This window comes from Oryzias latipes, chromosome 21 (assembly GCF_002234675.1).
Source record: "Oryzias latipes chromosome 21, ASM223467v1".
Classification (NCBI taxonomy): domain Eukaryota; kingdom Metazoa; phylum Chordata; class Actinopteri; order Beloniformes; family Adrianichthyidae; genus Oryzias; species Oryzias latipes.
In genome coordinates, this window is record NC_019879.2 from 17102580 (window position 1) to 17126177 (window position 23598).

The 23598-nt window shown below is 42.8% G+C and overlaps 1 protein-coding gene across 2 annotated transcripts; it reads right to left on the reverse strand.

The window, feature by feature from the left end:
• Nucleotides 1-183: 183 nt before the first annotated feature.
• LOC101160447 (RANBP2-like and GRIP domain-containing protein 8) lies at nucleotides 184-23367 on the reverse strand. Of its 2 annotated transcripts, XM_023950481.1 has the most exons (30): nucleotides 23159-23367; nucleotides 22077-22144; nucleotides 21891-22002; nucleotides 20626-20778; nucleotides 20202-20432; nucleotides 19961-20103; nucleotides 19454-19649; nucleotides 18931-19071; nucleotides 18600-18759; nucleotides 18332-18513; nucleotides 17954-18147; nucleotides 17347-17470; nucleotides 16823-16984; nucleotides 16582-16719; nucleotides 16161-16292; nucleotides 15825-16046; nucleotides 15658-15741; nucleotides 15437-15575; nucleotides 13281-13375; nucleotides 8482-13201; nucleotides 8058-8138; nucleotides 5796-5972; nucleotides 4840-4920; nucleotides 4546-4718; nucleotides 3389-3638; nucleotides 3013-3099; nucleotides 2768-2919; nucleotides 1650-1923; nucleotides 1199-1554; nucleotides 184-1097 (listed from the first exon to the last, which is right to left on the reverse strand). In XM_023950481.1, exons 1-30 carry the CDS (start codon nucleotides 23228-23230, stop codon nucleotides 792-794), a joined length of 9405 nt encoding a protein of 3134 aa, XP_023806249.1. In that variant the 5' UTR covers nucleotides 23231-23367; the 3' UTR covers nucleotides 184-791. The 2 variants fall into 2 exon arrangements, with proteins under 2 accessions (XP_023806249.1, XP_023806250.1); XM_023950482.1 differs by lacking the exon at nucleotides 8058-8138.
• Between the last annotated feature and the right edge of the window lie 231 nt (nucleotides 23368-23598).

Genomic DNA, 23598 nt, shown 5'->3' on the forward strand with positions numbered 1-23598 from the left:
ATATATTATTTCCCCACTTTATTTCCTTGTGATAAATAATTCAGTTAACTATACCTTACCAACGTTTTCCTTTTTAGTTCCTTTAGGTTTATCATGATCTTAGCTCCCCTTCATATTGTAATAAAGAGCTTTTCCAATGCTAAATGAAAGCTTAATCAATAATTTGACACTGAAAACAAACACTTAAATATTTTGTAAAGCAACTTTATTAATTTTGAGATTTGTTTTGGTACAAGCAGTATCTGAATTGAACGTCATCTCACTCTGTACACATAATCAAACATCTTGGTAGTTTGTAAAGCAGAAACATCTAGTTACCCTCCAGAGGGTAAATATGACCTTCGGCGGTTGCTCAAAGAAAATGTTGTTGGTTTCCCACTTTAAAATGTAACCAGAGACTGCATTTGAAATGGGAGACGTGTACGTGGTGACAGAGCTGCTTCCTGAAAAACCGCAAAACATTCAACTAGCAGTGAAGAAAACCAGTACAGTCAAACGGAGCAGAAACATAACAAAAACCCAAACAAAAACACCTTTAAAAGTTCATGTACAATTTTACACAAAAAAATAAACTCTTGACCAATATTTAAATGACATGTCAAAAGGGAGCAAAGGTAACATTGCCCTAAAATTCTCCTCCTCACTGTTTCCCATTTGAGGTTACACTGCAAAATAGTTTCCAATCTTTACCTTCTTAATAAAAATGTGACTAAAGATTGTGCTTTGGGAGAAAGATTGTGCTCTTCAAAAGCCTGAAGAGAGTTCCATGTTGCTCTTAGACTTTCAAAAGGCTACAGCTGTCCACACTCTGTGATAACCAGCTTCTTAGAGGGAACCCCTTGCTTTGTGCCCAGCTCTCCCATCTGCTGAACAACATCCATGCCGTCCCGAACCCAGCCAAACGCCACGTGTTTGAAGTCCAGGTGTTCTGCTTTTTTCAGCGTTATAAAGAACTGGGAATTGTTGGTGTCGCGTCCTCGATTTGCCATCGACAGGATCCCTGGACCTGTGTGGCGAACGTCAAAGTTCTCGTCCTCAAACGAGCTCCCGTAGATGGACTTGCCCCCTGTGCCGTTGCTGTTGGTGATATCACCACCCTGAAACAGAAAGTGGAAAGTGTGGGAGAAGCTGAAATCCTGCTCTGAGGGACAGAGAGCTTCATGTTACTAAAACAAGATCAGTCCCCCTGCCTCCGTACCTGACACATGAAATCTGGTACGACCCTGTGAAAGATGGAGTTCTGAAGGCCAAAGCCTTTCTCGCCGGTGCAGAGGGCTCTGAAGTTCTCAGCAGTCTTGGGAACAATGTGGGAGAAAAGCTCTATGGTGATGGAGCCGAGCGGCTCGTCATCAGCAGCTACTTTGAGGAACACTTGTGGGTTGGTCTCTCTAGAGTGCTCCTGGACTCTGGACATCTGTGGTGACAAGGCGCATGAAGCGTCACCGTCAGTTTGACTCATGCGGCTCTGGCACTCGCAGAAGGTCTTTTTAAAGGTCTCTGCAATCTCTGGGGTTTTGAATTTGGCTGCCAGCTGCTCCACAACGCCTTCACCATCTGATAAAAAAACAAAACAAAAAAAACCCAGAAGCATTAAAGAGACTCCAGGAGCGACAGACATTCACCAACTACCAAACCGGAGTTGCAGGTACCTGCGTAGTCTGTGGCAGTCCAGACCACGGCATTAGCTGTGGTGTTCAAAGGCTTTAGCTCCATTCCCTGGATGATGGTATGGTTGGCACAAACCCTCAGGACTTGGTCTCGTCTCATCAGGATTCGATAGAACCGTTTGTTGGGGTGGAAGAGGATTTTGATGTCGCCGATGCCTCGCTCCTTCCACATGCTTTGGTCTCGGTCCCACCGGTAAAGCTTGGCTCGTTCCTTAAACAAGATCTCCTCATCTTCCTCTCCGGACTTGGTCTCCACCTGAAAGCCAGAGAGCACAAAAAACACTATAATTAGGGTTTTGTTTGTTGACTCACTAGGTAAATCTTTTTTATTTTGGTTAATCTAAATCCTTTTGTCACAGTTAAAACGTTCTGACTTTCATTCATAAACCTCTAATTGCACAAATAAACTTTTGTTTAAACCAAAATTCATTATTTTACAGCCATTTTCTGAATAAGCTTCAACTTACTTTTACTTTCCTTTTACTCTTATTTTTTGGGTGGAATGAATGTTTGGGAATTATTTTTTAAGACTCTGACCAAAGATCTGCAATGATTTCAATTTTAAGATATATTCATATTTTAAATATTTATTAGTATGTATATATAAAAACAATAAGTTATAAGGACCACACTGTTTATTGAATATATAATTGCCCAAATCAGATTTAAGAAAAAACTTCAGTCAGGGTTTTTACATGTTGCTATGTCTTCAGTTGGCCACTAGATGTCCCTGTTATACTGTATTCATTCCAGGCATCGAGTTTCAATGGTACGTCAATGTACAGACGCAATCTGAGGTCCTGCGGCGTGGCGAGGTTGACGTGGCGTGTCAACCAAAACATTGAACCCAAAAAATTCCCTTAACATCATCCATGTTTTCCATGATGTGGCAAGGCCAGAAAAACGTTGGTGGGTTCTCCGCGGCCGGGGCGTCCAGCAGTAAATTTGACATGTTTCAAAAGAGAGGCAGCAGATGCGAATTTGACGGGTGAATCGTGTCGGGTGTGAACGCAGCATCAAGCTGTAGCTTCCAAGTTTTACTTTTTTCTCCAGTTTTTCATGGGGACATGTGTGAGTCTGTGAGTGTTTGTGCACTTCACCTCAGGCAGAGACACTATAGGCTCAAAGTGAATGTCCACATTGGTAGGAGCCTCCTCTTCATCACTTCCATCGTCTGTCTTGGGTTTAGGTTCACAGGACACAGGAGGTTTGAATACCATTGCCCCAGCATTGGCCCAGGAGAAGTCAGAATCTATTTGAAAATAAAAAACAGATACATTTAATTTGGAATTAAAAAAACAAAAAAAAAGGGTTTATTTGGAAAAAATGAAAATAAAAAGTCAACCTTTGTTTCCAAACGCAAAGCCTTCTGTTTTCTTTGCCAAGTCAGCAAAAGAGAATCCAGCGAGTGAGTCAAAACCAAAGCTGGAGTCTGAAATAAGAACAAAGTCGTAACATATGAAACAGTTTTTCTCAGTTTTGTCTGTAGAAAAGTTTTCACAACTTAATAAAAAAAAAGAGGCTTTTATGATCCTTGAATGACTGATGTTTCATCAGAGCTCACCAGAAGAACATAAAACAAAAAAACAGAAAATGCAAAAAGACAATTGTATAAAAAGGAAATCTTTGATTTTATAAACTAGTGGGATTTGGCGATAAGCTGGCTAGAGGACAGAAAACAAGGAAAAGGACAGTTGATTAAAACGGACATCATTTCTGACCTTGAGCAGCTGCTGGAGAGTCAGAAACATCTGTACTAGAACCGGGTTCTGGTTCTGAGCTCTTCTTGGTGGACAGGTCGATGGGACAGCTGCTGCTTTGACTTTCTGCTGGCTGGTCTGCGGTCTGCCCCTCCACTGCGGTTCCGCTGGCGGCTGCTTCTGGACAGCTGGATGCTGGGACCGAGCTCGGGTCTTGAAGAGCTGCAGCTGGACGGCTCCAGCTTTTCTCAGCTTTCTTTGACTGACCAGCCTAAGACAAAGTAAATCAGTGTTAGTCTTCAGAGAAAAATGTTTTCCTCACGCAGCCGCATGTGTGCATTTACCAAAACGTGTAGGATTTCTTAAATATAAAAGAAAAAAAATCTAAATAACTATTGTTGGTTTTTCAGGTCACACTAGTCCCAAGAGTTAAAAATCCCTCAAGAACCAGGATCTTAAATTCAGGTTATTTGTGTGCATAAGAACACGTTTAGAACGTTCTTGAACATGATGCATTTAGCCATGGTGTTCAACACTGGACAAGTGGGGCGGGGCTTCCTTTCCTTTTTCTACTGTTCATTACCGCATGTCCGCCACCTACACATTTGGAAGAGGCTTGGTACAAATGTCATGAATCTTGCTCCATCTTTTTTCTTTCACAGCTTTATTCCGATAAAGGAAAGACTTGGTGGCATAGAATTTCATCTGAGGAACAAACTGCAATTATTCATTTCTCTTCCACGGTCAACTTTCAAACGATTTGAACTATTGTGAGTTAAAAGGGACGCCATCCATACATCACTACTAAATCGGAGTCCCTGATTTGTCAAAATGTAACTGCTTTATCTTGCAACGCCTGTTCAATGACCGCGTTTTTGAACGTGGAGACCAAAAACAGCCGTAGAAACTCGAGTGTTGGATGTGTGTGGATGTGTGGATCGTAGGTTAACAGTGATCAGTGAAAGCAGCTCCATTTGAACAGAAGGAGGTGAAAAGCTGGAGCTGCTGATAACTAAACCCATCTACAGTTTCCTCATCAGCCACTACACACACCGCTGTTTGCTTCTGTCTGTTCCTGCAGCTTCTCATGGTTCACAGGGATATTTAGTCCTTCAATGTCATTAAGAACATGAGTCAGTTTGTTAAAAAGCTCAGGTTTAGGTCTTTGGGTCGATTACCAGCTCATGCTGTGCTTTGCGGACTTCTGTTTCAAAGTCTTCCTGCTTGTCGTGGTTGGTGTCAGTGTCAGAGGTGCTCAGGCCACAGAAGAACGTGGGGGGAAGTTGCAGACTCTTTGCTTTCTCCTCCTCTTCTGGCGTTGGCCGTTTCTCCCACACGACCTCACAGGAGTCTGAAAGCAGCATCAACACCTTTAGTGCAAAATAGTGACTGGGACTAATGCTTTCCAAAGGTTCAGATTAAAACAAAAAAAAGACAAAAAAATTAATTGTCATGGATGAAGACAATCGTACCGTTATCAGAAGCTGCAGCCTGAGGAGGATCCGGGTAGAGGTTTCCATTTAACGCTTTTACTGCTGACTCAAAGTCTTCATCTGAAAATTCAAACAAATTCAATTGAATGTTAAGTAAATCATCAGCAGGGAAAAAGATCATCAGAAATCTGCACGGTATTTTCCGCAATATAAGGTGCACTTAAAAACCCAAACTTTTGGGGTTTTTTTTAAATTGACCATGCGCCTAATAATCCAGAGCATCTTTATGTACAGAGTTCCAAAATCTATCAAAATGTTGTGACTTTGGGAAGCGCTCTGCTCAGTTGACTGTTGGACCATTTCTCGCCAACACAGGAGCGGCGAGCGCATGGATGAGCGCACCGTGTGCATTTTGAGGGACACAGGTGGGTCAAAAACAGTGATTCTGGCAAGAACTCAGCGCTCCTCACACGCGTACGGCGTGTGGCGCACAGCGATCCGCTCAAGCTTTACGCAGGTTTTTCCAGATGTTTCCTGCATGTGACTCGGGTTCAGTCCTGCTGAATTAGTGTTCAATCACACTCAGCGAGGTCCTCTTCAGGCCTTCCCGGTGCCACCAGAGAAAAAGCTGAATAGAGTGCACATCTTTGTTCAATGGATGTCTGACGGCGTACAGAGTTTTACTAAGACTGGGAGGCAGTGCCTTGCATGGCTGGGCTTAAGGATCTGCTGTAACAGTTGTCTGAGCTTTCGCTAAAGTCGGCATTATTGCTGGACAGCCACCTGACAACGATGAGAGGGAACCTGGCGTGTTGACATAAGGACGTTGACAGTTGTGTGGGAGAAGATTGATTAAAATTTATTGTGAGTGTGGATTGTTAAATAGTGGAATAAAGTTCAACTAAACCTTTTTTTTTGCGCCTTATAATATGATGCTGATAATTATAACGCATTGTGATACAGCAAGTGTACAAATCCAGAGTCCTTTGTCTCACCGTCGGTCTCACTGTCGCTGGTGTAACCTGGCTCGTTCTTGTAGCAGAAAAAGGTGAGGGGCAGCAGGAGTTTCCTGGCTAAAGCCGCCTGCTCAGCAGTGGGCTCCTTGACATACAAAACCTCCACCTCAGAGTCTTCCTCCGACCGTGAGCTGCCCGCTGCTGCCTGAGCAGAACCTGGAATTAAAAAGAAACAAAAACAGCAGAGTTAAAACTCATTTATAGACAAAAGAAACCCCCTTTCTGTGCATTTGTCTTAGTATACACAAATGTTAGACACACACACACATTTTAAGCATATACTGCATGCAGATTGCTCCAGTCAGACAATATCTACCTTTGTTTTTAAAGAACTGTGCTATTCATTTCTGAACATATAATAGAGTAACAAACAAAAACATAAATCCCTAATTAGTCTTTGCTGATGTGCACATCGCTAACAGACATCAGGCCAGGTAGGAAATTACAGTCCGTGCTGTTGCTACACTTCCTGCTCCATAAATAGCCCTGTGACGTTTGTTGGGGACGTGCCGCTATAAAGGAACTGATTCTGCTCTCCTCATATTTCAGATGCTTGGCTTTCGCAACTTCTGCTCCACGTTTGGTCATCAAAACCTCCAAACCACTGAGCTTTACACAAGCCTAGAGTTTTAATAACAGTGATGAAAGTCAGGCAAGGAAAAAATCCCTGAACTTTTCTTTGAGCGATATGGCGGGCACAGAGCGAAATTTTGGAAAAATACGTGGTCTTAGATGCATTCTGGTGCATTCTGGCAACTAGTTATTCACTTCTTTATCAAGAAACTAAGACTAATTGGAGCATCATGATTTGTCATTCAATCCCCTAGTTTGACTCTCCATTAAGGACTTGCTGGTCCTAAAAAAGAATTTGGAAAATTGCTCAAAGTAACACAATCCTACAATCTACGCTTTTCCTTAAAGCTGCAAAACATACAATTGCTAAAATATAGTAACATCAAAGCCCCAAATGGCAAAAAGAACACCAGTAACTATGATATTCTATGAAAATACCTCAGTTATTTATACATTATTTCTGCTTTAGAAATGACTGATGTACAACATCCACTTGCACCGTTTTCTCAAACTATAATTACATCAAAATATGGGATCTGCTTTAAACTATAATTCTATAACATAATAAATCAATTCTTTAACACCAATACTAAGTAATCTGGGAAATATCAAAACAAACATACAAACTAAACTAAACATTGTAAACATTATTTTTTAAGGGAGTGCGGGTCCAAACCATCAAATACTTATAATTAATGTCAACTATACTGAACTAAATCATGGTAATTAGGAAATACAAATAAATTAGATAGAGAAATGTATTCAAAATAAAAACTGAAACTCAAAACTAAAATTGAAATTATTTCAAAATGTGGTTTTGAGATTATTTTACAATAAAGGTTTTGACCTACACTACCTTAAAAATCTTTTTTTTCCAGCCAAGACCACTTCAATTTGTTTTTTATCGTCTTCTCACAACTGAGGTCGTGACCACGCTCAATAATGACGATGCCTGCCATTTTTTTTAACACAAATTTGATCGAAAACTCTTCAGATGTGTTTGTGAAAGTTTAGCGTGGGTCCGCCAGTTTTGGTCTCTAAGGAAGCGAGTCACGCTGACCACGTGGTGCAGACAGAGCCAATCAGACCCGTCGACGCATCCGAAAGCAACTAAAACGTCCCGTCATTGGTCAATTAGGCCGGGAAGACGAGAGATGGCCACGACCATAGAGGAAGCGATCTGCGGAGAAATATAGAAAATAAAGCTAAAATTAGCTGATTTCAGACCATTTTTTAATCCGGAAAGCGATTTGTCCGTAGAGATCAGGTCTTTATTTCCCGGAAAGTACGTTCGGTTTGCTCAAAAACCCGGATTTCCGGGAATTCCCGGAAGACTTTCATCACTGTAATAATAATACCCAAATGTCAGGATTAGTTTTCCTAAACTTTGTCACAGAAGGGGAAAAAAAAAACAATAGTGACAAGGCCAAACAAAACAAAACGGCCTATAAAATATACATTTTTTTAACGAGACAAACATCTCATTAAATTAAGGTCTCCCAACAGCAAAAACTGGAAATAAACACACTGAACATGCAGGATTAGCTTGTAGCGTTTCGGCCACTTCGTGCATTTCAGGTGTTATTTTCTTTACAGTAGTCACAGTAGGAGGCAGCCAGTCGGGTGACAGCTGACAGGTGTTAACACACACTGCAGTAACCAGAGTACCTGCGGGTTCAAAACTGTCGCTGGTGGACGTGCTGGTCCAAAAAGCCATTGGGTTATCTTTGAAAAGCCTAAAATCCAGACCTGAAGGATGATGGTTGTTCAGCAAAGAGAAACCGTTTGTGACATCAGAAAACTCCAAATGTGATTTGGCTTTAAGCAGATGCTATAGCTTTGGAATTATTCATCAGAGTGTTGGATTAGTGCAGGTTATTCACGTTTACATAGTACAGCTATATTTTTGAATGTACAGTAGAGTGTTCTAGATAGTATGACCTATAGATGCATATGTAATGGTAATAAGAACTTATTTTAATGGTAGTTTGCAAAAAGAGGATGAAATCAGAGATGCAGATGGAAGGAGACAGGAATTCTGTCGGCAAAAAGCAGTTTTTTTATACCGGAGGAAAACAAACAAGCAAGTTACCTGTGTGCATCGGGAATGCAGGAGCAGGAAGAGGACTCTTCACAGAGCTTCCAGAATCTTTCGCTTTCCCTGCAGGAGCTGGAGCTTCCGGCTGGGATTTTGGTGAGCCGAATATCTTCTGGAGGGAATCGGTCCCAAAGACAAACTTTGGGGGAGACACCACAGTCTTTGAGGGGTTGATTGGACTCGGAGAGGCAGCAGGTAACGGTTTGCTGTCAGGAGGAGGTTCTGTGCGCTCCTTTGTGATCTCCTCCAGAACAGCAATAGCCGCACTGCCACACACCGGAGTGCTTGCCAATTCTGCTGCTGTGTCGTCTTTAGGCGCTGCGAGCCGAGACGCCATTGGAGTCATCAGTTCTGCTTTTGCTTGAGCGACTTTGGACTCTTCGAAGACCTGTTTGAAGGTATTTGCTGTTTCTTGGAGCTTGAACCTCACAGCCAGCTGTTCGATTTTGCCCTCCCCATCCTCAGAAAAGTCCATGGCACTCCAGACCCAGGCCTTCTCTGCTCCCTTCATGGGCTCCAGCTTCATGGTTTCTGAGATCCAGTGGTTGGCACAGAGCTTCAGCACCTGGTCTCTCCTCATGATCAGCCTCACCCGTTTGCTGTCATAATTCTGCAAGATCTTCAGGTCTCCGATCCCCCTCTCCTTCCACTGACCCACATCTTTGTCGAAGCGATACAGCTTTGCTCTGTGGCTGAAGATCGACTGCTCGTTTTCCTCTCCGGTAGAAACCTCCACCAAGTCCGGTAAAGGCACCACGGGTTCAAAGTACTGCCCGTCCCGCTCTTCATCCTGAGTGACGTCCTGCTCGTCATCAGTGCCTACTGAGGCTTGGCTCTGGTTGAGCTTAGCGGGAGATTTGGAGGGGCTGATGCCAGGCTGGAAGCTGAAGCTGAACCCACCGGTGGATTCTCCGAAGCGGAAAAGGTTTTTTCTCAGGGGGCTGCTGGCAATGGGCGAGGCATAAACAGAGGAGTCAGCTGTGTCATCCAGAGCGTCTCCTCTCAGGTCATAGTTATCCCACTCCAAGGTCGGCCCGGTGGTTTCCCCATGAGGCCTGATGACCATGCTGGAAATCTCGCCGGAAGCCGTCGTGTCTCCTTGCGTGTCTTCATCTTTGATCTTGGTTTTTTCATCCGTCAGAAATGATTTCAGGTCTTTTAAACCAGATTTCATTTCCTCTGCCTTCTGAATGAGGTGAGCCGTTCTGCCTGTGTCGACCAGCTTGTGTGGAGTTTGCAGGGGGATGTCCAGGAGGAGTCTTTGACATTCCTCAAACTTTGCCTTGAACTCCTCTGCGAGCTCTGGAGTTTTAAATTTGACAGCCAACTGCTCCAACTTGGCGTCTCCGTCAGAGAAGTCATTGGCCAACCAAATCCAGGCTTTGTCCGAACCTGCCAGGGGCTTCAGGTTCATTGTGGTCGTGATCCAGTGGTTGGCACACACCTTCAGAACTTGCTCCCTCCTCATCAATACCCTCAGGCGACCGTTGATGCTGTTTTTCAGGAATTTGAGGACCCCAACCCCTCGCTCTTTCCACTGGCTGGTGCTTGTATCAAAGCGGAACAGTTTGACCCGCTGAGAATAGAGAACCTGCTCGTCTTCCTCTCCCGTGACCACATCCACCTTGTCGGGCATTTGGACCACCGGTTCAAACTGGATGTCATCGTTTTCTTCAGTCTTATACATGCCGTCATCCTCTTGTCCGCTCACAGAGTCCATCTTGGTGGGTGTTGCCTGTGGCGTTGAGAAGACCTGCTGCCCGGCTCCAGAAAAGCCTTTAAAGTTGGGGTCCGTCTGTCCAAACTGGAAGTCGCTCCCAGAGGATTTGGCCAAGTCAGCAAAACTGGACAAACTGCCCTTTCCAGAAATGAGTGGATTGGCGTCTTGTTCTGCTTTGATGTCTGGGGGTGTGGACAGAGTTTCTTTCTCCTTGTGTTTGTCCGCAATGCTTTTCAGACAGCTGGAGGCTGGTCCGGGTGGTGTCGGACCACCGGACGAGGCAGGGTCCTTTGCAGGTTCCTGAAGGCCGAACTTGAAGCCTCCGGGTGGAATGGGCATGGAGAAAGAAAAGCCAGAGGAACTTGTGGTGGTGGGTGCAGTCTGAGGAGTTTCAAACTTAAAAGGAGGAGCAGAGTTTTTCTCTTTGCTCAGACCAAACTGGAATCCAGAAGAGGTGATCCCAGTTCCGGCAGGTTGACTTGGTTGACTCTTGTTTCCAAAGGTGAAGCTAAAGGTGGAGGCAGAGGAGCTGCTGGCGATTTTAGCATTAGGATTAGCAGCCTGACAGGCGACACACTTGCTAGCAGAGGCTTCGTTTCTCACCAAGCATGCATCACAATCCCATTCTCCTTGATTCTTGCCAAAAATGGCTTCCAAGGAGAGAGTGTCATTGGGGGCGCTGCAGCAAACACATTTGGTGGCAGATGCTTCGTTTCTGACCAGGCAGCTCTTGCAGTCCCACTGCCCACCTACTTTGCTTGAATCGGCTGTTATTTCTGGCGCGGGCGGCAAACTTGGTGCCACAGGAGCTGTGGCTGTCTCTTTTGCCTTTGAGGTGTTACAGGCAACGCACCTTTCAGCGGCAGACTCATTCCTCACTTCACAAACGTTGCAGTCCCACTGTCCAGGCTTTTTGCCAAACTGAGCCCTCAGATCAGGGGCAAACGCAGCAGGCTGCACAGTTGCAGCCGGCTGCACAGCTGCAGCCGGGCTGCTTTGAACTGTCTTTTTGGCTGCGGTTTTACAGGCAACACACCTTTCAGCGGCCGAATCATTCCTCACTTCACAAACGTTGCAGTCCCACTGTCCAGGCTTTTTGCCAAACTGAGCCCTCAGATCAGGGGCAAACGCAGCAGGCTGCACAGCTGCAGCCGGCTGCACAGCTGCAGCCGGGCTGCTTTGAACTGTCTTTTTGGCTGCGGTTTTACAGGCAACACACCTTTCAGCGGCAGACTCATTCCTCACTTCACAAACGTTGCAGTCCCACTGTCCAGGCTTTTTGCCAAACTGAGCGCTCAGATCAGGGGCAAACGCAGACGGCTGCACTGCTGCAGTCGGGCTGCTTTGAACTGTCTTTTTGGTTGCGGTTTTAGAAGTTTTACAAGAAAGACAAACGTCTGCAGAGGTCTCATTTTTTGTAGAACATTTCTCACAATTCCACTGAGCTGACCTTTTATCATCCAAAGAGCCAAAACTTATGGCCTTGGTGGCTGCATCAGGGAGCTTTGAAGAGCCCATGCCAAATGTAAACGAAGAAGGAACAGAAGACCCAAAACCACCAAATCCAGCAAACGTGGAGCCAGAGCTGCTCTGTTTTGACGAGTCTGTACCAAATTTGAAAGTAAAAGCGCTTGCTTTAGGAGCCTGGACCTCTGCTTTTGAGGAAGGGTTGGCTGTTTGGCAGGCTTTGCAGCGCAGATCAGAGGGTTTATTTACGACACAGCACACGTCGCACTCCCAGTCCCCTTCTTTCAGAGCAAACCGAGCTGCCAGGGAATCTGAATCTTTGGAGCTGCTCTTCTTTTCAGGCTGCTTTTCTGGGGATGCGAGAGCCACTTTCTTAGCCTCTTCAAATTTGGCTTTAAAAAGAGACGCTTCCTCAACCGTTTTGAAGCGGATGGCCAGTTGCTCGGGTTTAGGCTCTTCGTCGGCGTAGTCGATGGCGTTCCACACCCAGGACTTGTCAGAGCCAGCATTCGGTTTGAGAAGCATGTCAGCAGTGATGTAGTGGTTGGCACATATCTTTAGGACTTGCTCCCTTCTCATCAACAGACGAACCTTCCCTTTTGTGTTGTGTTTTAAGATTTTTAGATTGCCGATTCCACGTTCTTTCCACTCCTTTGTCTCTGCGTCAAACCTGTACAACTTGGCCCTGTTGCAAAACATTTCTTCCTCCTCTTCTTCGCCCGTTTTCACATCCACCTTATCAGGGAGAGGAACGATCGGCTCGAAGTGGGGTCCGTCTTCGTCCTCGTCTGCGTGTGCGCTGTCATTGTCACTCTCTACCTGTTTGGAGATATCAAACAGCTGCTTGGGGCTCTCCCCAAATTTAAAGGGCTGATCCGCCTTGCCAAAAGCCCCCCCGCTTACAGAGTTCTGTACAGGATCAACAAAAGAGAAGCTGGTCAGGTTTTTGTGGCCGAAGCTGAAGATGCTGGGGGGCTGCTCCTGGGCGGGAGGCTTCTCTGGAGTAGAGTCTTTAGTTGTGGGGATGTCAGATGTTAACAATCCCAGTAAACTTTCGCTGTGCTTTGCCTGTGAAGCGGAGAATGTGAAGTCTCCATCGTTGGACTTAAAGTTGGAGTTAAACTTAAAAGCAGCTGAGGGTGCAGCCTGAGCAGCTACACCAAAACTGGGCACTCTAGAGGCTTCAGGAGCCTGCTGGCTCAGTGGGACCTTTCCAAAATCTACAGGCGGCCCCTCCAAGCTCTTGGGCGGCTGCACAGGAAGCACGGACGGCTTGGTGAAGTACCCAGGTTCTGGGAGGGGGGGGTTGGGAGCCTGTTGGGAAACACTCTGGCCGAAATACTCCTCACTATAAGGGGACAAAAGGCTGGTGGCTGGAGATTCAAAGCGAAGGGGAGCGCCAAACACTTGCTCCTGGGAAGGGTACATGCACGCTGGAGTCGTTTGCAAGGGGGGAGTGTGAGTGGGCTGCTGGTATGCATACACATGCTGCTGAGGGGGCAGACGGTTCACACCATAAACTGGAGCCTGCAGGAAAGACAGCAAACATGACCTCACAGTCAGCGCAGGCTGTTATCATCAACACACGTCCCAGAACAATAACTACCTTGGTGGGGGTCACATTTGCAGCAGGCCGCAGGAGATACTGGGAGTTGTAAGCTGGAGACTGGTTGTAGAACAGAGAGGGGCCAGTGGTAGCCACTAAAGCAAATAGAAATCAAAGATTAATAGTATGTAAACAAAGGAATAGAATGTACAATAGTCTAGAGCCATGGTCCCCAACCTTTTTCAAGCTACGGACCGGTTTAATGTCAGACAATCACAGACTGGACTGCACAAGGCTAAAGAGGGTGTCCGATTCTTTTTCTTAGCTTCCAGTTTCCCTTAACTTTTGTTTTGAGTATAAAACAACTGTTTTGCAGCCTCGTCCAACTTTTAAGGCACAATTGCTACAGTGGGACAAAAAACGTATTTTGTCAGCCACCAACTGTCCAAGTTCTCCCACTTAAAAAGATGAGAGGCCTGTCATTTTAATCATAGGCATACCTCAATATACTTTTTTGCCCAACTGTAAATACACACACAAAAAAGACTGAAACTGGTATTTAGTTAGTTGCTGAATATTATGCATTATTATGTGTGAGAACCATCATAATGAATATTAATCAGTGATGAAAGTCAGGCAAGGAAAAAATCCCTGAACTTTTCTTTGAGCGATATGGCGGGCACAGAGCGAAATTTTGGAAAAATACGTGGTCTTAGATGCATTCTGGTGCATTCTGGCAACTAGTTATTCACTTCTTTATCAAGAAACTAAGACTAATTGGAGCATCATGATTTGTCATTCAAACCCCTAGTTTGACTCTCCATTAAGGACTTGCTGGTCCCAAAAAAGAATTTGGAAAATTGCTCAAAGTAACACAATCCTACAATCTATGCTTTTCCTTAAAGCTGCAAAACATACAATTGCTAAAATATAGTAACATCAAAGCCCCAAATGGCAAAAAGAACACCAGTAACTATTATATTCTATGAAAATACCTCAGTTATTTATACATTATTTCTGCTTTAGAAATGACTGATGTACAACATCCACTTGCACTGTTTTCTCAAACTATAACTACATCAAAATATGGGATCTGCTTTAAACTATAATTCTATAACATAATACATCAATTCTTTAACACCAATACTAAGTAATCTGGGAAATATCAAAACAAACATACAAACTAAGCTAAACATTGTAAACATCATTTTTTAAGGGAGTGCGGGTCCAAACCATCAAATACTTATAACTAATGTCAACTATACTGAACTAAATCATGGTAATTAGGAAATACAAATAAATTAGATAGAGAAATGTATTCAAAATAAAAACTGAAACTCAAAACTAAAATTGAAATTATTTCAAAATGTGGTTTTGAGATTATTTTACACAAAAAAGTATTTGACCTACACTACCTTAAAAATCTTTTTTTTCCAGCCAAGACCACTTCAATTTGTTTTTTATCGTCTTCTCACAACTGAGGTCGTGACCGCGCTCAATAATGACGATGCCTGCCATTATTTTAACACAAATTTGATCGCAAACTCTTCAGATGTGTTTGTGAAAATTTAGCGTGGGTCCGCCAGTTTTGGTCTCTAGGGAAGCGAGTCACGCTGACCACGTGGTGCAGACAGAGCCAATCAGACCCGTCGACGCATCCGAAAGCAACTAAAACGTCCCGTCATTGGTCAATTAGGCCGGGAAGACGAGAGATGGCCACGACCATAGAGGAAGCGATTTGCGGAGAAATATAGAAAATAAAGCTAAAATTAGCTGATTTCAGACCATTTTTTGATCCGGAAAGCGATTTGTCCGTAGAGATCAGGTCTTTATTTCCCGGAAAGTACGTTCGGTTTGCTCAAAAACCCGGATTTCCGGGAATTCCCGGAAGACTTTCATCACTGTTAATCCATATTTGGAGTAAAGACTCCTGGTTTTTGTCTGTTAACTGCAGTTTCTTTTTTCTATGAAGTCAAAGGCTCTTCTTCTATTTCCTCACATTTGATTTTTTTGCAAAATAAACTAAAATGAGTCAGATGTGGAGATAATCCAGTAGTTTTCCCAAAATAAAACTTCCTTCAGTATCAGATTAAAAAATAAAACAGAAAAAATGTTGGCGGTGCTTTTTTTCCCTCTGCACCCCGGTACTGTCCCACGGACCGGTACCAGTCGACGGCCCAGGGGTTGGGGAGCACTGTTCTAGATTGTATGCTGACCTGTTAGGGGGGCTCCGTGATAAGACTGGACTGGCGTAAATGGTTCCTGAAAACCCTCAGCCCTGTAGCTGTCTCCATACAACTTAGGAGGAGAACCTGCAGCCACTGATGCGTTGAGTTTTAGATCCTGAACCTCATTCTGCAAAACACAGATCCAATGAGTAAACTACCGAAAACACAGAAATTGTTTCTAAGAATGTCAATTAACTCCAAATTCTGACCTTCAGAGCTTCAACTTTCTGGCACAACATCTGCAGGAGATTTTTTTGGTCTTCGACCCAATGAGGTGGTGCCTTCGGAGAAATCTGAACAACAAGAGAAAACAAAGACTCACGATGCAGCTTTTATTATTATTTTCTCGTTAAAAACAAACAAGCAGTGCACTTACCAAACGTTTGGAAGGAGATACGATGCTCTTGTTAGGAGATGGAGTGGAGAACTTGATGTGAGAAATGGTGGCGCTGGTTTCCTGGAGATGAGCGGGACTGGAGTGATCTGGTCCTATTTGACGCTCAAACTCCTTCTCATCCTCCTCATCCTCCCCACTCTCCCCCAGCTGTTGGTTTACATCATTCAGGAGGTCGACAACTTCCTCCATGGATACAGGGAGCTGAATTCACAAAATACATGATTACAAACAAATACATTTGAAGAAGTCTAAACTGCGTATTTACCAAGAGCAATCTACCAATTATGAACTTTCTTCGTCATAAGTGAGACCGACCTTGTCGATGTCGTTTGCATTGGCATTGTAGATCCGTAGCAGATATGTTCTGTATTTTCTCAGAGAAGTTATACAGCGGTCTTGAGTCTCTTCCACACCATTGCTGGCCTCTTCTGACAGTCGCTGATGGATCTGCAGGAGAATCAATCAAAATTGTGTTTTAAAAGAATATTTTCACATTCAACAGTTATTCTTCAGATCAAACCACTGAGACCTTACAAGGAAGTCTAAAATAAAAGTAGTAAAACCTGGCTCATAACCACTTTAATAGTTGTGAAGTTCACACAAGATATGTACAAAAAAAAAGAAAAAAACTTTTTCAATGACAGAAGATCCTTCCTAATTTCTGCAGTTTTTCAAACATTGAGCCGCTGAGAGCATCACTGTATAGAGAGGCAGTTTGGTTTCAGTCTGGGTTTACCTGTGCTAAATGCCAGGCAGATGACAAGTTGTTGATTTTCTCCAAGATGGTGATTGCTTCATCTGTTCTTCCTTCTATGTCAAGCAGAACAGCGTGCGCTATCTGAGCTTCTTCCTCATAACTTCTCACTGAAGAAATCTGAAAACAGAACAAAACGTTGAGGGGAGAAAGATGGATTTGTAAGGCAGCATAACCCAATTCATTTGGGGGGGGGGGGGGGGGGTATTAAAAGGTTATGAACCTGAATATTTTTAGAAGAGAAGTGCATGAAGAGGGGCTCGAGGGGCTCTGGTATACTTCTTCTGCATTTGATTTTCTCCAGCAGGGGGAGAACAGCTCTCCAGTAATGGACACTGCGCCCGATGTATTCTTTCTGGTCGTAGTACGAGTTCATGCCATCACCCTGTTTTAGAAAACACAAAAATAAGTACCGGTAATATAATAATATAACAAATGATATCAAATAATTATTAGTAAATTATATTAACATCAAGGTAAATAAACTATTTTATACTCATAAATTCCATTATAAAAACTGACAACTATGGAAACTGTTGAATGTACATTTAACTGCCTGGAGCTGCAGACTGAAAACGGAGGAATCAGCTGTTTGAGGATGGAGCATTCACTTTATGAGCAGGTTCTTCTGCATGTAGGACCTTCGGGCATTTCTGCAAACGACTGTCAATTTACCAGCTTGTGACACGACACTCTTCAGAAGAACTAAGCTTAATCAGAAATCCAGTTCATTCCGTGAGCGCGTACCGTCTGACTGAGGCACTGGGCCCAGTGGATGACCAGCGCAGGCTGGAGGCCGTGTTTCTCTCCAGCTCTCAGGGTGTTGAGACCGTGCTGCACAATCATCCGCAGCTTGGCTGACGTGCCAGAACTGCAAGGCAACACAAAATCCCCAACACATTAAAAAAAAGTGGAGTACTTGTCCTCAAGATTAAATCCTGTTTATCTAAAACATTTTTTAGGAGTTGAGAACATTTTAGAAAACATTAAGATCAAGGTACACCAGGATGACAGACTCTGGACTAAAAAAAATAAAAAAATCTGACTGAGATTAAGTATTAAACCGTTCTAGTTGTTCACTGGTTGAGCACTGTGTCCTTAACATGAGAAGATTGTTTTGGCATTTAAACATCACAAAGTCTAACATTTCCTTTTTTTTTTAATAATGTAATGAATGTATGGATAAGCTGACGAAACATTCTGTATTTGATCCCAGAACAGTGCATCTTTAACCTGAATTGAAGAAAATAATCTCCTCTAATAACTTTTACCTGTGTTTTTTAATGTTTTAACCAGTTTTTACAACTGCTGAGACAAACAAATGCTGGAGGTCCTGAATTGGTCTGCCACTTACGCTGCTCGGTTGTATATAAGGTTGTATATGGCATCCCACCATTCTCTCTGTCTGTCTGTGGTCAAGAGGCAGAGCAGAGACAAAGGCAGGCAGCGAGGCTCCAGGAGCTCCTGCTGCTTCTTCATGCCACTGCTCATCTTTGCCTTCTCCTGCAGCTGACAGTGGCTGCTGAACACCACACCGTATAAAAACACCTGCAAGTGAAACAAATATGTTATTGCTGAATGTAAATTCACACAAAAAATAGAAAAGACATTTTTAATGTAACAAACAAAGAGACCTTGAATTTAATGCTAAATAGATTTCTTCAACTTCTAGAGTTAGCAAGTTATTTGCTTTTATTTTTTTAAAGAATTAATTCTAAATTAGAATTAAAACCTCTAGATCCAGAAGGCAGATGGACTCTGGTGCATTGGTGTCTATCTTAGAGGTTTCCAGAGTGAGTCTGGGAAAAAGCTGCTGCAGCCAGTCCCTCAGAGGTGGTCTTTGGTCTTGGAGAGTCCACTGCAGCCCCAACCAACTCAGATGTTGCAAATCTCCACCGTGCAGCAGGATGGAGCCTGCAGGAAAAGTAGCAGCATAATGTTTGTGACAGAAGGTGGTCATTTGAGGCTGATTCAGAGCTTTGGGATCATGAGTTTCATACCAGTGTCATATTTAGTGAGCTGTGAGAGCTCAGGAGTGATAGCGCTTAGTGACCGTATGTCGTCTATGGCAATGAAGGAGGAGCTGCTGGAAGCCTGGGGACCCCACAGTAGCTCAAACAGACACTCTTGTCCTTTATGGTTTCCAAATGCTTCAACCACCTGCACCAAGAACAGGAAAGTATTTAACTCATTTCTAAAATGCCTTGCATCCAGCTGTGCAGAGCTACCAAATATTTTATCTCTGAAAACTAAACTAAAACATTTCAAATGGCTCCTAAAATGAAGAAATTATAAAACAGGAGGGCACTTCAAAACACAAGTTGGACCGACCTCTCTGATTAAAGTAGATGGATCTGGATTCAGACTCAACAGCATGTGTCCAGCTTGACTCTGCCGATCATTAGCCAGAAGCTCCAGAAGCAGTGGAGGTGACTGGTCTCTTTTGCTCACTCTTGGCTTTGGTCTGGGATTCTGAGGACAATGAAAAAAGACATTTAACATTTTTTGTATCCAAGAATAAGATTACCGGTAGATAAAAAAAAATAGATTAAAAAAACCTCAACACATTTATTGAATTTCTAATACTTTTCCCAATAAAACCTATTTAAGAGTTAACACTTGTGTATTTTTTTAGCTCATAACACTAAGAATATTGAATATATTAAAAAAAAAACACCCCACGTAATCTTAAAAAAAAAGGAATACAGAGATCCTCATTTCTCTTGCACTGAAGTATTTTTTAAATTAATACAATTTGTCAGTTCTCAGTAGTAATAATAAACCATAACCCATTGAGTATTTTGCTGATAAAACATTTGTAGGCAAAATGAAACATCAGGAGGTGTACAGGTACCTGGTACGCCAGCAGGTAGCACATGACAGACAGATCGATGACAGCCCTCCAGGTTTGCTGACGCTCATGAGCCATTTTCAACAACAGTGTGGCAGCATGCAGATAGAGGTGACCTCTCATCTCCACAAAAACCTCCAGAAGATCATCTGATTGGCGTCTAGCTGCCATAGCCAGCGTCTGCATGGCACCGTCAAAGCTGAACAGAGTGAAAAAAAAAGAAAACCTCATATGAAGAGGATGTGCTTCAGAGCATTTCTTTTTTTTAATATAAGTAATTATCACATTATAAAAGTGGTGTAACACAGCCCAAAGCTTTATTTAGACAATCCAATTGAAAGATGATGCATTAGAAAACATGGTTTATATTTAAAGATTACTTTAAGTTTTGTAACTATGAAGAAAAACAACCTTTACAAAAGATGATTCAATGAGAAACAAAAAGCTTATTTTTGTTGAATTTTATGTAAGAAAAAGATATTTAAAACAATGAAATGGGATCTGAAGAACCTTCTAAATGCATCTAGGCCGGGTTGCACGTCGCTCTCAGAAAGTGCGATTCTCAGCAGGTTGCAGTGCGTCAACAGCACTTCCTTCTGAAGTCGTCGACACAACTTCTCATTACTAGAGATGCTGGGTTGAGCCAGATACTCCTGAAACACACAAGAGCACAAGAAAAATCTTTTATAAGCAAAAAGGATGCAAACTGATATCAAAACAGTAGAAATTGGACATGGCGGCCTGTTCTGACCTGCAGAGTGCGCAACACAACAGTGTACCACTCTTTGCTGCGGCGCAACAGGCCCCTCTTTTCTGCCGCTAGGCAGTGTTTAACAGCTTCATCCAGCCGCCCGTCCTGACAGAACAGCTGCACCAGCTTCACATTTACGTGAGGATCGGCTGGCCGCGCTGCAAGCTCGGCTTGGAGAAGATCGAACAACTGGTTCCAACCCTGCTGACCCTGGCGACTCAACAGGCGCTCCTGTATGAGAAACAAAAGAAAAAGACAAGTCATTTTTAGTTACATGAACACACTTCTCTCTTTAGATTAGTCCACAGTAAACTCCATAAAACATTAAAAACGGGGTCAGACAATGGTACTCTTAATGTTAACAATTTATTATTGAATGCTTTGACAAACAGTCCAACAGGAAATGCATGAAAAAATGTCCCACCTTTAGGTTGAAGACCGCTGGGCTGCCGGGCAAAAGCTTTGCAGCTTTATCCACCCAAAACTCTGCTCTGCTGTCATTTTCCTCTTTACTAACAAGTAACTCAGCCACCTTCAGGACCAGGTCCCTCTGCGCGGGGTTCAAATCCACAGAGCGCTACAAGAACGTATAGGTAAAGAAACTTTAGAACAAAAATACATTTGCTTTTTATTTTTAAAGGAAGAGCAAAAAAAAAAAAAATCTGTATTTATCAGTAACACAGAGTACACAGCTTCAGGTTTAACTTCAATTCTGGGACTACATACAGTTTTAGAGATACACCCAAATAAAGAAGTAACAAATCAACAACAAAACAATGATTCAGAGAAATATTGCAGATATGAAATTGTTTTTTGTTGTAAAACTGATAAACAATTCAGGAGCTGAATGTTTAAGTCTCACTCTGATCATCGTTTTATCTTTTGTAAATGCGTACCCTGTGGTCTTTTAATTTTGATTATGCCGTTTTTAGACAGAATCCAACAAACTATTATTTTCTAGGACACAATTTCTGCAGAGCGGCAGGAGCTCATCAGAAATTCTTCTGAGTTGTGGGTAGGACTGCTTGTGCGGGAAACCACTTCCCATCGTCCATCCATTTACTAGCTAACAGCCCCTCACACCCCCAACCCAACATAAGCGTTGCAACAAAAACGGCGAGCAATCTTGGAGCTATCCAGCCGTACAGTTTTTAGTCAGATGCCAGTTTAGACGAGGAAAACAAAGACGTACATGGATCTAATCATCTACAAGCACCAGAATGTGGCTAGCTAATTGTAGCTTCTACACTTACAAGCTTTTCCCAACTGCATTTTTTCATCTGCTCCTGATTCACAATGATTTGAATAAAGAAATACTCAGAAATTAATTTTAAGCCTAATTTTCTTTTTATAATTCTTCCGTCATCAGGAAAATGCCACAGGTACATGTTAAAAACACCACAAAAAAAAAACACCAAAAAAAAAAAAGATTTTCATTGAAGTGGGTCTTTTAGTACTTTGAATATCTGGCTAAATATGACATGAGTGTTTGTGTATTACACTTCTGAATGTCAATGTTGCTCATAGCATTCCACATAAAGGTCAAGTAGAAATTAATTTTTAAATATGGGCTACACATAAAGAATGAAATACACGATAATATGTTAAAACTAGATTTGTGGCAAGTTTAAATAAGTCTATAATCACACTTAATGAGTCTATATCTTCACAACACATCATCATCTCTACCTTGTAGCACCCAACAGCCTTGTTGAGCTCTCCCTCTCTCTCGTAGAGGTGTCCAAGGAATTTATGTGCTTTTGGATCCCTCTCTTGCACTTTAAGATACTCTGAAACATGCCTAAAACAGCACAGGCGACAATCAGAATCTACAGAAAGCTACACAGAGGAAACAATGCACGTTGACATTCTTACCTTTTTGCAAGTTCATATTCTTTTGCATCAAGGTACAATTTAGCAAACAAAAATCCCTTCACTGGCTTCTGTGGAAAGATCATACCACAAATTCAAGTCCACATTTATTAATAAAGCACTTTTTTTATGCAGAGCACATTCGAGTGATAAATATAAAATAAATAAATAATAGTAAAGATAATAAAAGCCCCCCCCCCCCCCCCCCACACACACACCGACATTGCTAGTATGTACATGTCACAAGCTAGGATTATTTTATTTAACCATACAGCAACACCTTAGTCTCATACAAACAACGCCTTTATTTACTTCATAAAACGTGACATGAATTAAACCTCTGTTTTAATTATGAATTTAATTATGAAAACCGTAACAGTCGTGTTACGGTTGGTAACAGTGGTGTTACCAACAACCTCTCACCATTTAATCTTAACGGCAATAATATTAGCAACCATAGGTTGTTGACAATAATTTCACATTAAATGTTATGTTTATTCAATTTTATTTGATGGTTAATGTTTTCACTACGAGGTTTACCCACGTTCAAATAGTCGTTTAACCCTTGTGCTATCATTCCTAGGCACTTTAACATTGGAGTTGGGTCATCTAGACCCACTATACAGTGTGTGTGTGTGTGTCTGAACATTTTTCCTTCATTGATTAGTGTTTTTTTCTGGTGTCCATGATTACATTAAATCTCTCCACCTTTATCCACCTTTGTCATGGTGGGGAGAACACGTCAAAGTAAGGGTGGGATCATCTAAGATGGCACAAGGGTTACTTATATTGATACACGTTATCTGGTTGTGGCTAACTCAACGTCTAAGCTCCATCTGTGTGCGCGCGCGTTTCCGATCGGTGAAAAGCCGGTTAAGCTAATGTCTACGCTTCAGACCAGGGTTAGTTTAACAGAAGAATAACCCAAACAGAATACGGCGACGACCGTAACACACACATTTTTACGTTCATGCACAGTTTGGGTTCTTTTGGACCGTGTTCGGGCTTCGTTCCAGGTTGTCATATGCACGACTAGCTTAGCGGCTACACTAGATATCGACTAGGGTGGGAGTCCACCGACTTACCTCTTTGAGAGCTGTAGAGGTGCTCAGAACAGAAGAAACATAACGGTCCACTTCGACTTTACTTCGCCGCATGACTTAAAGTGTGTCCCCTTCCTTCAAATATAAAAAATACAGTTCGCCAAGGAGTTACAAAATATCATAAACGCCGCTGCTAACGTCAGCTCCAACACGTTAGCTCCCCATGTTGCTAACGCGTAGTCAAAAAAAGGCAGAGGGTCACGTGGTTGGAGGCTCCTTGGCCAGTGGTTGGCCAATAGAAAACGAGGATTCCATGTGACGCACGACGCACACTAACGTAAGCCAGTTTTGAAAGAGGGTGGAATTTCATTTTTGCGCCCCCCCCCTCTGCGGTTATCCAACGTAACACGAATATGCCAAATAAACAGTTCTTGAAATAAATAAGTCAGAAAAGTGCGTGTTCACTTATAGAGTAGGAAAAT

Coding starts and splice junctions, on each gene's coding strand:
- LOC101160447 (XM_023950481.1), bottom strand. CDS start 23,230: ATGCGGCGAAGTAAAGTCGAAGTGGACCGTTATGTTTCTTCTGTTCTG. Junction 18,148..18,331: donor TCTGCCTTCTGGATCTAGAG/GTTTTAATTCTA, acceptor TTTCACTTGCAG/GTGTTTTTATACGGTGTGGT. Junction 3,100..3,388: donor CTCTCCAGCAGCTGCTCAAG/GTCAGAAATGAT, acceptor TTCTTATTTCAG/ACTCCAGCTTTGGTTTTGAC.